Raw genomic sequence first — 16927 nt, forward strand, 5'->3', positions numbered from 1 at the left:
GTGTAACATTTAATAAAGAATATGAGCAATGCACTACAGTCCCACCCAGCCAGGTCTGCTGTTGGACACTGCTTGTAGAATGGGGATCCTTTCTATAGAGAAGCACATTCCTTATCACTGAGGCCTCTATGCTGGGTTGCCAGGCGTCTACCTGTGTACAAGCAGGGTACTAACCCACAGACCTTCTGTTGAAGATTTGGGCTGCGCAGCTATCCTGACAGGTACTAAGTGCGTTCTGACCCACTCTTATAGCACAAGCTGGCTAATCCTAGCTAAGAGAGGATTCCTTTGGGGGTCTCACCCCTTATGCAGGTTAAAGATTGATTCTTGTTCAATGCCTGTCTGTAGAAGTTCCCTGTAGATTCCAAGATGAAGTACAAACAGCTACTGGTGCTGAGAAAACACAAAGCTATCAGCACCCTGGTCCCCTTATAACAATGCTTGATTTGATGTTGCTAGATTTACCCAGAGGACCACCCATAAACAATTAACCTTCCTCTTGTGTTTTAGGTCTCAGTCTTTTAGATCTCTTATGTGGCTGCCAAATGACAGGATAACTGAACTTCACCTTTAGAAGTTTATTGTTGAATCCACTATACTTATTCTAGTCTAGTTTATATTTCATACACAAAAGATAATTAAGATGTTTAGCAAGTTCATTATTCTAGTACAGGGACATCTTCTATTTTTACCTGCCCTCTGAAATATGTTTTGTGTTGTGTATTGTATGTATTTGTATCGAATGTTTACACACATTTGCAACTGTTGTAATCCAAATATCTAGATGGTGATTCTATCTTTAGCAACATTAAAAATATACTTTGCACATGTTGATTGCCTTCTAGTACTAAGTTGCAACATTTTGTATTTGCTTACATTGATAAAATAACTCGATGTTGGTCCATGTTGTTGAATTAAGGACAAGTACAGAGTTCAGGGTTTGCTATGTATAACAAAATGTTGTATGCAAATGTGCCTACTTAAGGGACTTTCACACATTTTGGGTCTTATAACACCCCCGTTGAAATCCATGATCTGGTGATCTAGTTAATCTCATAGCATAGTAATATATGAAAATTTTGTGTTATCAACATCCTTGTATAAACCCATGAATATGCATGATTCACTTTAATTCTAGCCCTGACCGGTCTTCAAGCTTTCATCTGCATATTTTAAAATCATAATATTGGGGCAGCCATATTTGTTCTTATTACAATACACACTTATGGTATTTCTATTGGATTAGGTACCTTTCTTAGATTGCCCACTGAAGTGCTGCCAGAAAGACAACGCAATACTAATTTGCACAAAGACACACACCCAGATGTGGGAATCATGGGAAACACACCTACATTCAAATACACACAAATACACTCAGAAACGTACTCCTCCACCATTTATTCATAAAGACAAACTCAGCTTCTCATTTAATCACACTCACACAGACAGTAATGCTCTCCGGTCAGGATACTGTATTGTTGGTGTGCATATGTAAAATTGAAGATATGAGTGTTACAGCCAGTGGGGGACTCGTTTCAGTTGACTTATCTCTGCTTTCAATCGTCATATATATTGTAACATTTTGTATAAGGCTGTTGTTTCTAGCACTGAATGAACGTTAAACTTCTTTCACTGAACAAGGATGTGCAGAAACACCCGTGATAGAATAGTATGTTTTGCAACAGTTAAATTATTAAGAACTATAAACAACTGAGAAAGTACGAGAGTGCCCATAATTGCTCTCTTCTCTGCACATTTACATCAGATTAGAAAACATTCATTTAATGGCCAGTGCAGCAATATCCATGTGTAAATTTCCCTGGGGCACTGTGCTATCTTTAGAGTAAGTACAAACAATCTAGAATAGTTACCAAGTTTTTTTAATACAAGCATTACATTTGAACATTAAGTAAGCACACAGCTCTTTATTATACTCACCATAGTTCGGTCTCTGGGATGTCGGTGGGCACTAGGGGTCTGTTGCGATTCTCCCCCTACAGGTACGCATGCAGAAACAAAATAAAGGAAAACTGAATGGTTATATCCAGTGACAGAGAGCCAGGCAATTGCTTGTAAGATATACTGTAGGCTGACTCCTATTTACACCCCCCTGATGACAGATTCACGCATGTGCTAGGGCTTCTAATAATGTTTATTTCACTCTAACTAAACATTACCTGATTTTGCTACAAAATGTAGCTCAGTTACTTAGGTTTATTTTGACCGACATTCTTACTTATTTATTATCTTTGATTTTGAGTTTTTTACCTACCCTTTGGTGACCAATCGTTGTGATCACTTTTGCGCTTTGACTCATGGATTTTAAAAGTTTTTGTGCAAAACTGCTCTGGTCACTAATGCACAACATGGGTTAAAATAACAGGACCAAGAAAAGAAAAACAATGTGTATCAGGATCCATTATTACTGCCCAAAAACAAACCCCCGACCTTTAGATTGTATTAGAAACAATTACTGGACAACCTGGTTAATCACTGGTAGTCTGCTTTATCATCAACACAAGGTCAAGGGCAAGTCTGTATTTCACCAGATCTTGTTTTTAGTGAGTACATACACTTTTCCTGTCACGTTGCACAGTTTAAAATGAAAAACAATAAAAATATTAGAAATTATTTATTCTTAACATGGCCTGCTACAAACACACCACAGATAAATACAAAAAGGCCTACAATACAAAGGCCTAGCAATTTACCTACAGTAAATACCTGAAATGTTTTGTGTGCATAAAAATTTGAATTGAGTTTCATTATATCTGAGAAAGTATGATTTATGAAGCTGAATGCAAACTGCATGTGAGGAGACCCATTCCATGATTTATAGGATTTATAATAAATGAATCTGTTTCTACCAATTCAGAATCAAAGCTAATTACAGGAAATTGGAAGAGTACACAATACAATGAGCAATACAGTTATTTGCCCTCAATTCCAACTCAGCAGCAAGAAAATGCCTTGCTATCCCCTGACAGAGATGAAAATCATTTGAAAACCAGCTATTATACCTGAGGGGTATTCTGGAGCTGCAGATTGACCAACACTGCTCTGTAATATAAAAAAACTGCAGCATTCAATACACTCTGTTACAGCTTAAAGTGAAGGCTGCAATATACAGCTGATTGAAACTGTTCTATTTTAAGAAAACCAAGAAAAAAGAAGTAGCGATGCCACTTCACAAATCAGGAACTAACTACCATAGCTCTGGTCATCAGTGATAAAACAATCCACAGAGGAGGTTTTAGGAATGAAGTGTTTAGTAGAAGTATCCATAACTACTGCAATGCCATTAAGCCTAACAAAACAGAAATATGAATATTTCCAAGATGATGGGTAAATCTACTCATCTTGGTTCCCAATTATAGGCAATTTATTCAACACAGGTTAATCTCATAACAGTGACAAGATTTTTCCAGGTATAAAACCCATCACAACCAATCAACCAGTATTCAAACACCAATGCATACTAACTGGTGCTTTGTAATAAATAAAATGTATACCAGTATATATATCTCAATTTGTCATGGCCCCAAACCATCAGTATTTTGAATGTTTGACGGATTAGTTATTCTATGCCTTAACAATAATGGGCGGTCACATGCCTGCATACACAATATTTATTGTATACAATATTAGTATTGCGTAGTACCAAATTCAATGCACCTAGAACTAAGAATTGTAAGCGTCTTGGGTTCAGCATTCATACAGATGGTGAAGGTATTATTGATGCAATTGTCTAGACTTGATGCACATGTTGCCCTATATAGAACCATAATGCACAATTATGCCATTTCCAGTACAGCAAATAAACATAGATCATATATTTCACCTTAAATGGCCTACAGGTCTGACTAATGCAGGTACTGCTTGCTGCACCACTAGGTATAGTAGCCATCCGGTGCAGGCAACCCTTAGCAGGTCACATGCTGAGCTATAGCTGAGAACAGAACCCACTTAAGTTATACTTGATTTTGGTGTCCTGCCTAGATAAAGATGGTCTGTTTGCAACTCTGCTGGCTAGAATGCAATTGAGCATTCAGGGCTGAGCCCTTTACATGATGCCTTACCCTTAAGGCAGGACAATGGTGTCTGCCCCCTCTGCAAACAAGCATCATCCTGATTACAGGATCAAAATAGCACCTAGTAATCAAATATCCCCATGGTTGATTGCTGTGAGCAATACAACACTGCCCATTATTAAGCATATAAAGACATTTACTTAAATTAATAATACACAACTGCCTTTAATTATACAGAACTGTCACCTGAAAATGAGATAAGAATAAAAGAATTAAGAAATGTAGTTGCTCAAAAGAACAACACAGAAGAACATTACTGAGTACTGACCCCTTCAATGACCAAAAGTAAATTGAAAATTAATGTTCATAAAATGCATGAGACAGAAGCAATTCAATGGAAATGTGTACCATGGCTGCAATCGGTCATGATGTTTCCACCAGAACAGAGACATGGATATACAAACTTCTAAGAAAGCACTAAGTCACTATGCCAAGATACAACCAATGCAATCTTATGGCTCTCGCAAGCGAATGTGATCATGATGTCTGCAAAGAAATGAACAAGAATCCATAAATAAACAAACAAACAAATAGCACAGGAAAATAAAGAATAGGTAAGATGAAAATAATGTAGCAAGGCTCTGACATGGGATAGTTATTGTTTTGAAGCCTGAAAAAAAATAATTCCAATAAAAAAATAAATGAGAAAAAAGAGGAATAACGCTGCAGAGATGAGGTTTGCAAGCAACGCAACATGAAAACCAACCAAAACATGTTTGCCAGCCACATTTGCAAAAATAATCATGAACGGAGCAGTCACCTGCCGGCTTCCTCCGCACGCAGGACAGATGAGTGGGTCTAGACTGTCTGACAGCGGGTTTTAAAATTATTTTCCTTGAAGGGGAGTGGGGCTGAACATCTGTTTTTTTAGCGGTTTCAGCTTTCTTAAGTACTGCTACAGCCAGGGAAAAGAAGAAAACAAACAGGGAGAGAAAAAGAGGACATGGTCAGGGGTAAAACATTTTGATATATTATGTACAAATATATATACAGTATTTGCAGGAAAAGAACAGTTAGGCATTGTTTGATAGCTAAACCAATATTTATTAAAATAAATATTCAATAAGTGATGGACCTTTTTTCCTTCTCACTTCATCTCTGCAGGTTGCACTTGGTTCCTTTTTAGCCATTTTCCTCTCAGGAGTAGACATTCGAGCACGCCCAGATTTTAAAGGTTTTTCTTTCCTATATTTCTCAGTGGATGTCCTCTGCAAATCTCTTTCTGCCTTCTCCTCCTTAGGGATGGCTTCTATTGCTTCAGTCATAATGCTCCTGTCATCATCTGCACAGTCAGAGACAATTAGGAGAGCAGAACAGATTCACACCAGAAGCCACCCAACAAACTTTGTGAATATAACGCCCTAACTTTACAAAATAATCACAAAAACTATTGTGTCTTCCAAAAAGTCAGGCTTGTTTACATATCAAGATGCATGACCTTAAAGGTCATCAAGAAGACAACAGAATATACAATGGGTTTGAATATCTTTGAAAATTGACTTTCCGTATTCAAAAATTAGTACTATTATTTAAACGTAAAAATATATTTGTAACATATAGTTTTGATCTCCCTAAATAGGTTAGGTTCCAAACTCATTTTAAAGCTGTAGGTCCCTAACTGTAAAAAAAAGCCTTTCAAATTCTCAGGTCTTAGTTTACATGTCATGTTTCTGCTAATTCTGCATTTTTGTTTAAATGCTGAATACACCCTCTACTCAAATTGCAAATGTTGCCCTTGTTATCTTTTCTAAGTTGTTCTAATAATCACTCTGGCTTTTCTTATGTATCTGCAAAAACGTACACCCTATCAGAGCCCATATTCAGGCCAGAAGTGTTGGAGTGCTTTCTTAACCTCTGTATGGGTGCCAGTGTTACATTACAGACATAAAAGCACCCCTTGATAAACAGTTTGTTTTGTTAATTATGTGTACTCTACCACAGAGATCCTTCAGTCTTCTGCACTGCCCACTTGTCCATAAATGTTCCTTCTAAAATGTTCACCAAACTGGTGCACAATAACAAGGATTATTGATAACCCAGTACTTATATGGACTCATCCATCACACTGGCCACACATTGTTGCAGATTATTGCATTAAAAAATGTTTGTTCCCAGAGCCTACAGGGAAACATCACTGTCTGTGTCGAACACTTATCTCTTACAGGCAGAAGGTATTGTTGAACAGACTGCAATGATTCCTTCCCATGGAGGCACAAAGGAAGCCCTGCCAACTCCTCAGTAGAAGGAGAAGAAAACAAGAATGCAAGTGGGAGGTCTTATAGTATCACTTTTTTGCTCATTGCACTGCATTAGAAAACAGGATGGTAGTTTGATATTGAGTTGCAGTTAAAACTAAGGTGGACTGGTTTTCTAGCTAAATAAACAAAAAGATCACAGCATAAATAATACAAATCTATATTTTCCATAGATTAATTAAATTAGATTTAAATCGGTTAATATTGCATGAGCTTTACACTGGTTAGATTTTGTAACATTCAACTACTGTGAATAATTTTCCAACAACTAGTCTCTAACATTCGGACGATGTTGTAGTCTGCAACTCAGGTTAGAAGTAGTGTAGGACCACGCACACCCTGTGGAAATTAAGAGACGCCTGGTGCACAAGGGTAGAGGCTCGGCAACCTCACAATAGGATACAAAACAGCGACATCCGATGGCACACAGGTCTACAGGAATTCTTCCAAAAATTCTTTATTTACGGATTGCAAATGCAACGTTTCGGGGAACAAAAATCCCCTTTGTCAAGCAAGGATGCTTGACAAAGGGGATTTTTGTTCCCCGAAATGTTGCATTTGCAATCCGTAAATAAAGAATTTTTGGAAAAATTCCTGTAGACCTGTGTGCCATCGGATATCGCTGATTTGTAGTCTGCAACTCCTCACAACAGTGGAATATAACAGGGAATATATTTTAGACAATGCCTTTTCAATCTGTGCCTTTAGCAACACTTCTAGCTCTAAACAATATTAAATTAACCATATTAAGGATCAGGGCACACAGGCAGATTAAGAGAGATTAGTCGGGGAGATGAATCGCTCGGTGACAAAGACTAATCTCCCCAAACTGCCTTCCCACCTGCTAAAATTTAAATCGCTGGCGGGATGGCACTCGTCAGGCAACTTTGGGCAACTTCGGAAAATGAATCGCTCCGAGTGCCAATTTATATTTTAGCCGGCGGGAAGGCAGTTCGGGGAGATTAGTTGCCCTGAAGAACAGGAGATTTGTCTCCGGGCGACTAATCTCCCTGAATTTATGATAGACGTTTATAGGGGCACACTAAATTATTGCCAGTTGATAACAACTGAAAAGCTAAAAGCTTTTGATAAAATGTCTGTATAAATTTAAAACATCTTTGATGCTTTCTGTTCAGTCAGTCCCAGTCATTCAGTTATTCCTGTTCCAGTTCTGCAAGTATCTTGTTCCATTAACAGACACTCAAATGCGTAATTTTTATTCTTATTCTTATCTCCAATCTCTCTCTTTCTTGCTTCCCAAATATTTTTGACCATACTTCTTTATGTTCCTGTTGAATGAGAGGCACTGCCTCGTCCAGACTGACTGTTTTTCCTAAATTTGTCATGTCCAGTCTGCGAAATGTTATCTTGACCTCCTTCCTTGGTAAAATGCACTCACAGTACATTGGGACATCAGGGTACCCCCTAAAATATATAATTTCTATAGCAGCTGAATCCCCATAATACTAAGGGTGTATAAAATGTTAATTAAAAACTTTAAAGTGCGCTATTTTTACTTAAAATACAAAATCATATTGGAGGTGGTAGGAAACTTCTATAATAACATGGTCCACAACATGGTGATAGAGATTGCTGAGCGTGCAGCACATCTACATAAAGACTGCTTTAAAAATTTTAAGAATTTAGCGTGTATCACCCCCCCCTAAATTTAGAAACATCCCGTAAATATTCCTTTGATTGTTAGTAATTTTACATAATATTCTATGCTGCAATTTTTTAGATAGCGTATGACAATTATGCAACATATAGTGGGTATTTACTCATATATGCATTTATCTAATTATTTTTATTTAAACAAAGTCAACCTAACTACCATCCCCAAATTTAACTCATTTATCAAAAAATCTACTCGGAAAAGTTTGTGCAAAAAAACGTTGCAACAAAATCATGCGTGTATTTGAATTTGACCAGAAAAATGTGAGGTTTAATAAATAGGCCACTTACTGTACGTTAATGATATGACATGAGTGTCTTACATCATTACATGAGTGTTTTACACCAATAAATGTTGTTCCATATATATTTATTCCTTCTATGTATTGTCTGTTGTGCATATGTTACTCTACAACAAATCAGTGGATGTTAAACCAATTCAAACAGTTGCCTCTGTCCACTGTATAGTTCCTTAATTAAATTTGATAAATAGCAGTAGACCTTTGTTTAGCAAAAAAAGGCCTCAGGTGGTTAGCAAATCCTTTACAGTCTCTTCTGTAACTATATAGTAAGCTTTTCTGCAAAATGTTTAGGCTATTTAAGGAATTAATTTCTGCTTAGAATCACTATTTTGAGTATAAAACATAGTTCTTTAAATTCTACCCTACTATACCAAAACCGTTAATGGCATTCTGTTGTCTATTTAATTTGAAAAACTCAATCAAAAAGTATTGTGTGCAGGCATATTGCATCTGTCTTTAATAACTATAGTAAATCCAATCCAGCAGCACACCATCACCTTTTTTTTGCCAAAAAGCAGGTGATGTTTGGGGATTTACACTAGCCCTTTATCAAGCCTTTATCAAGGACCATCTCTAGGATCACATGATAGAGATGGACTTCAACTCCCAAAAATCCTAGTGTTATATCCAAATCCGTGTCCACAATAAATAGAGATAAAATTACACAGATAACCCAATCTTTTCCTAATTGTAAGAATGGGAGGAGACTCATATACAAAAATGTGCAATATATATATATATATATATATATATATATATATATATATTTAAAAGTGCCCATGTGCATAATGTATATTTAATATATATATATATATATATGTGTGTGATTTGTAAATTAAAGTTTCCTCCCTTTGCACAATAAGGAATAGAATATGATTATTTCTATATCCCTATTTATTGTGGACATTTGAGGATAATTGCTGTATTTGGTCTGGTGCTATCGGACCTAAGGGAATCCCCCACTTGCAGAGTGACATAACGAGCAAGGCTACACATGATGTCAGTCCCAGTCACACACAACGTAATTTTTTATTTTTCTCAAGAATTTTTTTAATTTGTTATATATATGTTATATATATGGTACCCAAGGCCCATCGCCCTTGGCCTTGTACGCCTATATATAAATACGGCTCTGTTGATTGAATTGAATTCAAAATATTCCATTTTTAATTGAAAATGTTTTCAATTTTTCTTTTAAACTACTTATGATTGATTCATAGGGATAAGGAATATAAAATACATACACTTTAAAAACCCATGTTGTAGGAGAATGAAAAATGTAACCAGTGTAAAGCAAGTACTTTTGTAAGAACTAAGGCAAAATAGAATACACTGTACTCAGATCAAATTTGTTCTTCTTCTTCGTTTGCAAAACATATCCCCCAGTGGACTTGCTCATTATTGCAGGTACCATAATTAGTAAGTTATTAAGACACGTTTAGCCAACACCATTATATAGCTTGTGTCAAATATGTTGTGAGAGAAACAAAATCTACACATATGATATAAAGTAGGGGACCTGTACTAAGATGCTTTATTACCAAGTCCTTCATTTGGAAACCCAATAAAATATATCAGCACAATGCAAGCAGGTAAGCTGCCTAAAATAGTACCGAGATGGATCAAAATTGATTTAATAAATCAATAATAAAAATGAATGGGAATTCATTTAACTTTTTAAAGCAGCCAGCTCTCTTCATCTGTTTTTCCTCACAAACAGTTTTACAATGTACATGTGAATTAAAGACATGGTCATCTTATAAAAAAAATTGCCTACCTTGAGTATCCACCCAAATGCTGTCTGTGTCTAACACTGAATCATCAATTGTTGTTTCATCTCTATAATCATCCTGTGTCTCTGTCTTGTAGTCTGTAAACAGAGTGTCCTCTTTCTGTGGGGAGGCTGGTGCACAAGGTGATCCTTCTCTTGGTTCATCCTTTGCTTCTTCTATGTCTTCCTCTATTTCAGGTTTTTCTTCACTCTCTACGGGCATTGAAGTTGCAAAACGCACACTATGAGCCATAATTTCACTATCATCTACAGCAGTCTGTACTACTTGAATGAAACCCTCGTCCACTGTGACTACAGACTCAATTACTTCTACTACATCATCTGTGAAAACTACAGCTGGCTCTTCGTTGGGTACCTGTGCTTCTGTTTCTTGCTCTGGAGCATCTGATGTTATCTCATTGTCTCCTGTTTCTTTAGTCTTATTTCTATCTTCATCATATTCTTCATCTAACTGCTGTTGTATCTCCTCCTTTGGCATTTCCTTTTCGACACTGACCTCTACCACTTGCTCATCCTGAGGCTCACTTAGGCATTCAGTTTGCATTTCATCTGCCTCCTCTTCTTTAAGATCATCTTTAGAAGAAATCATTATTTGGGTTTCCATTTGGGATTCTGGTGCTGTATCTTCTTTGTCTTCTTTCTGCACATCTGCACACACAAGAGATGTATCTTTAGACACTTCATCTGCTGGTTCCTGAGACTGCTCATGTTCTCCACTAGATTCATAGGATTCTTCCTTATCCATAGCTTCTTGATGCACCAAGTCAGGCTTTGCACCCTTCTCTTTCAAGTCACTTTCAAGAAGCTTTGTCTCATCTTTAGAAACTGTAACCTCTTCAACATCTGTTTCTTTGATATCTTTGATCAAACTGGAATCAAGTTCTATTGCATTATCTTCCTCTGCAATGCCAATCTTTTCTTGAATCTCATTCTTGAGATGTGATGCATCTTTAATAAGTTCTGAAGTCTCAAGATTACTTTGAGTGTCTTCAGCAGAAACCATTGCTTTTTCAGATGGGGCCTCTATTTCTGCACCAGAAATATCGGCAGGGGAGGATTTTCTTTCTTCAGTTTCTTGTGGAAATTGTTCTCCTGACTCTTCTACTGATTTTTTGTCAAACTGTGCTATGCATAATTCTTCTTCTGGACCTTCTATTTTCTCTTTTAAAGGTGTATCTGTAGATTCAGGCTTTATAAAATCTGCGATTTCAGATACCTCTTTTAAATCACTTTGCTCCTCACTTTTTTCTACAACTGTGTCAAGCTTAATCTCACTGACTTTCTTCTCTAACTCTGCCTCCCAACAAACTGTTTCACTGGATATATCTTGTCCCTCTATTCCAAATTTTTCGGCCGCTGCTAGCTTAACCTGAATAATGGAAGGATCTACAGCAAGGCTTTCATAAAGTGTTGACATCCCTCCTCCAAGGCTCTCACTGTCTTGTACAGGGGAAGGCAATGGAACAGTGTACTTATTAAAAACACAATAGCCAAATTCTTCTTGCTGACTATCTGTCTTTACCAAAAGGTTACTTCCCTCAATTGTAGATTCCTGAAGTACACAACTTTCATCAATAATAATTTCAGATATTCCAGATTTTCTTCTTGCAGTCTCAGAATCTGCACTAGCTGAATCTAGCCTGGATCGTGATCCAGTTAAATCTAACATTTCAGGCAAGTCTGGTGCCATGATGGTACCGTTTTTGTAATATTCTTTAGCCTGATAATCTGACTCACACAGTGGCTCTAACTCAAATGTTTCCTTTTCTGTGGATTTCTCTGCATCATTATTTTCCTCTTCCTCCTCCTCCTCTTCTGCTCGCTTGTGCTCTTGCTCTTCTGGGAAAGAAATAGCTTTCTCTAGAGCTGGTGTTGTGGCAGGTAAATCAGAGTCATCACCCTCATCCATGCTCCCACTTGTGTTAGACAAAATATCTGTAGCTAGGGGAGAAAGATCATGAGCACGAGCATAGCTAAATCCCAGTGCTATGGAGTCAAGGCAGGACATAGGAAGGTTTATGGACATGCTTCTTTGTTCAATGGCTGATCTTCCACCAAGTCCTAAGCTGCGACTGAGTGTTAGATCATCTTTGTTTTTACTCAGAAATTCTGATTTATCCGCATAGATATTTGGATCTATAGTAAACAGGCGATCCCCTGAATAAATGCTTGCTTGAAGCTTTCCAGAAGTGAGAGTGCTGTAGCCTACTTCATGAGCAGAAGTACTGACCTTTTCTTTGGTGACTTGCTCTAAGTCCCCACTCTCTTCATCTTCCTCTTCTTTAGCTATATGAGGGATAGAGCAAGCCTCATATTGTGGTTCTTTGACATCAGTAAGTTCATAATAATCACTACTTTGCTGAATTTCTCTGTCTATTTCTTCTTTTAAAGCAGATGTCTCAAAATATGTGGACATTCCTGACTTATCCTCAGAAACAGGTGATTTTTGTTCTTCAGTTTCCTTTTCATCTTTCAGTTGAGAAATTACATTTTCTAGAGGTAGCTCAGACATTTCACCTTTCATTTCTGTAGCTTCTAATAGGTCTTTGTCATTTTTCTTTGTTGCATCATAACTATCTGAAACAAATTCCTCATCAACTTTGGCAGATTCCTTTGGGCTTATTGGACCCTCCACTTCACTGTCCAATGATATTTTGTCAGATTCTTTAGTTACAGTATCTTTGCTTTGCACTGCACTATCACTAGATTTGGAAGTATCAGTTTCATACTGTTTTGGTGGAACTGCTATGGCATCTGTTGAATGTGATTTCAACACATCTGACATAACATCACCATCATCTTTCACATCTGCTTGATAGGCTTCATTACTTAGATTACTGGAAACTAAAGTTGAAGGCATACTATCTAAATTGGGTTTTTCAGAAATCACGTCTTGCTCATCTGAAAGAACATGTTCACCTCTGTATGTATCCACGGTACTGGCTGAGGCATTATTAGACAGCTCTGTGTTGGCTATGTTTGGAAGGTCTTTCAAAACTGAATCTGTATGTGAAGAAAATTCATCTTCAGTATGATGACCTTCAGCTTTATCTAGAGATAAAGGGATTTCACTTTCATTTATAGTTAAGGTAGAAATTGGAATTTCAGCTTCTATATTTTTTTCAGTTGCTGAAAAGTCATCTTTGTCTCTCATAGATGAATCTTTGCTTGTATCTTGGATTGTGCTCCATTCAAGTGTTAAGCTCTCATCTGGTATGTCATACAAGTTATGTTTTGGAACATTTGGTGATGTTGGGGTGCATGGCTCAATAGAGAAAGTATGAACATGGTGGGGTTCAAATCCAATCTGCCCACTTGTAATTTCCTCTAAAGGCATCGGAGGCAGTCGCTTATCTTCAATCTCAGGTGTATGCAGATCCAGGGTGTCTTGCTTTATATCTTTCCCACTTTTAGTTGGTGATGAATCTTCAACAGAATGTATGGCTTCAACAGAGAGAGGAGTAGATTCCAATGTTTCTTGTGCTGCTATCTTCGAGGCTGTAAGAAGATCTAAAGCAATTTGTTCTTTTGTCACATAATTCAATCAGAAAAAGTACAAACAACATGCTTAGAAACTCTGCATTGCAAATAAATTGAAGAAGCATAAATCAAAAAGCAGCATGTTTTCATTTCAGTACAAAAGCTCAGAAAGCACACTGAATCCCTGGTTAATGAAACAAGTATTTTTCATATAATAAAATAGAATTTTTGTACAGTCTGGATTATAATAATGCAAGTAATATAATAGTTAAGTGCTAAACTTTTATATGAACTGCTTTGCCCACTGAAAAGAAAAAACATACTCAGCTTGCATTGGTAAGGTCAAAGTACTTCATAAAATAAGTGTTTAGAATGTATTTTTTGTTCTCATTAAGCAGGTTACAGTGCATTTTTGCATTTAACAAACTGTACATGTTATGACTTTATCTTACACATTTCATTGTATGTTTCAAATGTCAAACTGTATCATCACTCAATATAATGAAAGCAAAATTTAAAAGATTTAGGGTGGTGGTCATTTATGCATCCAATACCCCAATAAATGTTATGTCCATTTTTTAATAATACCCAAGTCAGTTCCAGTATACAACCAAAGAGATGACCTTCCAGCCTTCTCCGGACCAAAGTCTGGATGCCACTGGTTTAGTCCATTTCCATTACTTTGCATTCACTGACTTATATGTGCATTGTTCCCTGGATTACATTTTTGAAGGACAAAACCAGACCAACCAAGCTTGGTAGGCATAGTATGCAGACTGCCAGCATATACATTAAACTGACAGGTGACCGTGAGCTGCTATGTCTAGGTATAATAAAAAATGGATATATATAACATTTGTCTGAACTTTTTTGGCTTTTTTTTTAGCTTCACAATTAAATGTTAAGTTATTGAACAGGACCACCTAATCCCCCACCTCTTTCAACTACTGCCTGGTCATTTGATGTAAGTGTTTTGTGATTGTGAAGTGTCTTCATATTTACTTGTTGTCTGAAACAACATTATTTACATTCATTATCCACATCACAAATACAGTACAAAGAGAAAACAACAATTATATAGGCAAGAAAAAAAAATGCAAACATATAGCTTGATAATGGGCAGCTGCAGAACATGCCAGAGGAAGCGCATTTGCTAGTTGAAAAAAAAAAAAACAGAAAATAAACTCACACGACAACAGAAATAAAACATATATTGGAAAAGAGTTAAAAAACAATTTCTGCACTAAAAAGAAATAAATAAAAATAAAAAGAGAATACTGTTATCAGCAATGTGACTGGCAAACACATCTCACATGGCAAAGGAAGGCTCACATAAAGCATTGGCTTAGCAGCAAAGCATAATTGTATCATGGCAAAGTAACTTTCAAACTCGGCTACTGCGGTGTTAAAAACCATGTCATAGTTACACCGTGACAATTAAAGGATTGCATTCAGCGTAGCAGAACGACAAAGCCAATCATAATGACAACAAGTAAGAATGGAACAGCCTTAGGGCAACACTGAACAAAAGCTGGTCTATGCCATTATTGCATGCAGCGTTTACATGGAACACACCTTCCTCTGGTAAGGAAGGCAATACCACAGTTGTCGATTCTGTAGTGCTTTTAGATATGCTTTTCACATCAGATGTTTCGTCTACAACAATGTCTTCATGTTGCTTTTTGACATCACAGCCTGAAATAGCTTGGTTCTCTCTGAGTTCCAAGACTGCAGTCTCACTGCCTTCTGCCCCCTGAATTTTCTCTTCTTCCTCCTCATGAAAAGGTCCCTTAACCATCTCTTCTTTAGGGTTGAAAAACAAGGTGACATGAAGAGAACAGACAAGACACTGGCAGGAATGTAATGCATGGTGATTTCAACAGCAAAAGAGAAATGGGGTCCCAGATTCTACTGCAAATTTCGATTTCTGAACACTAGAGGTTTAGCACAGAAAAAGGGGATAGAATATAATGCCTTGATAGGATAGGTTAAAACAAAATGTTCTTAGCAATAATTGGGTCTCTAATGTAAGAAATAATGCCTATGATTTCAGTGTGCAATTGAAAATTAAATGCATTAGGCAAGATATGCATGCAAAGTAAATTGTATTTATATTGCCTCTGGACAGTGTAGTATAAAGATTGTAATCTTATTGGGTATATGATAAGTGCTGTGGGTTTCAGAGGGTCCATAGTAAACTATCCAAAATATATAGAGATTGGCTTTATATTAGCAAGCGGTCTTAATTTTTTACTTTTTAATGATTTGCCTTATTGTTTCTCATACTTTGCTGAATGCTATTTTTGTCAAGTTGTCAGAAGGGGGGTCGGTGAGACTACAATTTCATTCTTATTGTAATATTGTATTATTTATTGCTAATCTCCCTCTGGCTGAATGCTTAGCATGCTTACCAAATCCAATTTTGATGAGAAAAATCATCCAGATTTTCCTGCAGACTTTAAGAGAGTTTACTCCTGATAAGGCACAAAATAAATGTCTCTCACTGATATAAATCTGTCCCAAATGACATTCAGCTCTCACAGCAGAAAATATTTGTATTATAACTAATAATAATACAGTGAGATAACTATGAAAGAGCTGTAATCAAATTTTGCACCTTCATTTAAACTATTAAAGAGTTGCCAATCATGTAAAGCCACTTTGTTTTACAATTATGGGACCTGTTATCCAGAATGCTAGGGATTAAGTAATGTACAAGATACTATTTTATTATTATTATTAAAAGGGTAATATATTCTAAAAATGTTAATTATTTGATTAAAATTGAGTCTATGGGAGATGGCTTTCCTATAATTTGGAGGTTTCAGGAAAGTGGGTTTTCAGATAACAGATCAGAGATGAGACATAGAAGATTCTGTCAACTGGCTATCGAATAGGTGAAAATTCAATCCGAATTTTAAAAAAAATTGACTATTCGAATATAGAAATTTATCATGTACTGTCTCTTTAAAACTTCTTCTTCTACCATTCGCTATCTAAAACCTGCCGAATTGCTGTTTTAGCCTATGGGGGACCTCCTAGAACCTATTTGGAGTCATTTGGTGGACTTTGAAAAATCTTTTTTTTTGGGGCAAATACTTCATTTCAAATTCGATCAAATGCGCTAAAACTTTGATTAGAACAATTCGAATACAGCCTATTCACCCGACGTTAGAAACTTTGATTTTTTTAAAATAAATTTCGATTGGTCTTTTTTTTATGCGCCTTTCGAAGTTATGGGAGTTCAAAAAAACTCCCATTACTTCGAAATTCAACCCTTGATAAATCTGCCCCTAAAAATCACATTCTTTGCCTTTTTAGGACCTAACTGAT

At 36.5% G+C, this 16927-nt stretch overlaps 1 protein-coding gene across 10 annotated transcripts in view; it reads right to left on the reverse strand.

Moving 5' to 3' along the window:
- map2.L (microtubule associated protein 2 L homeolog) overlaps positions 1 to 16927 on the reverse strand; it is a 138916-nt gene that overhangs the window by 13423 nt on the left and 108566 nt on the right. For 5 of the 10 annotated variants that reach the window (XM_041577170.1, XM_041577171.1, XM_041577169.1 and 2 more), the window contains 5 exons: positions 15170 to 15397; positions 10100 to 13624; positions 5167 to 5373; positions 4852 to 4986; positions 1939 to 1994 (listed from right to left, as the gene is read on the reverse strand). In XM_041577170.1, the coding sequence (XP_041433104.1) occupies positions 1939 to 1994; positions 4852 to 4986; positions 5167 to 5373; positions 10100 to 13624; positions 15170 to 15397 (4151 nt within the window). The remainder of the gene's footprint in view (positions 1 to 1938; positions 1995 to 4851; positions 4987 to 5166; positions 5374 to 10099; positions 13625 to 15169; positions 15398 to 16927) is intronic. The other 5 variants (XM_018236096.2, XM_018236093.2, XM_041577172.1 and 2 more) reach the window with 4 other exon arrangements.

The sequence above is a fragment of the Xenopus laevis genome, chromosome 9_10L (genome assembly GCF_017654675.1).
Source record: "Xenopus laevis strain J_2021 chromosome 9_10L, Xenopus_laevis_v10.1, whole genome shotgun sequence".
Lineage (NCBI taxonomy): Eukaryota > Metazoa > Chordata > Amphibia > Anura > Pipidae > Xenopus > Xenopus laevis.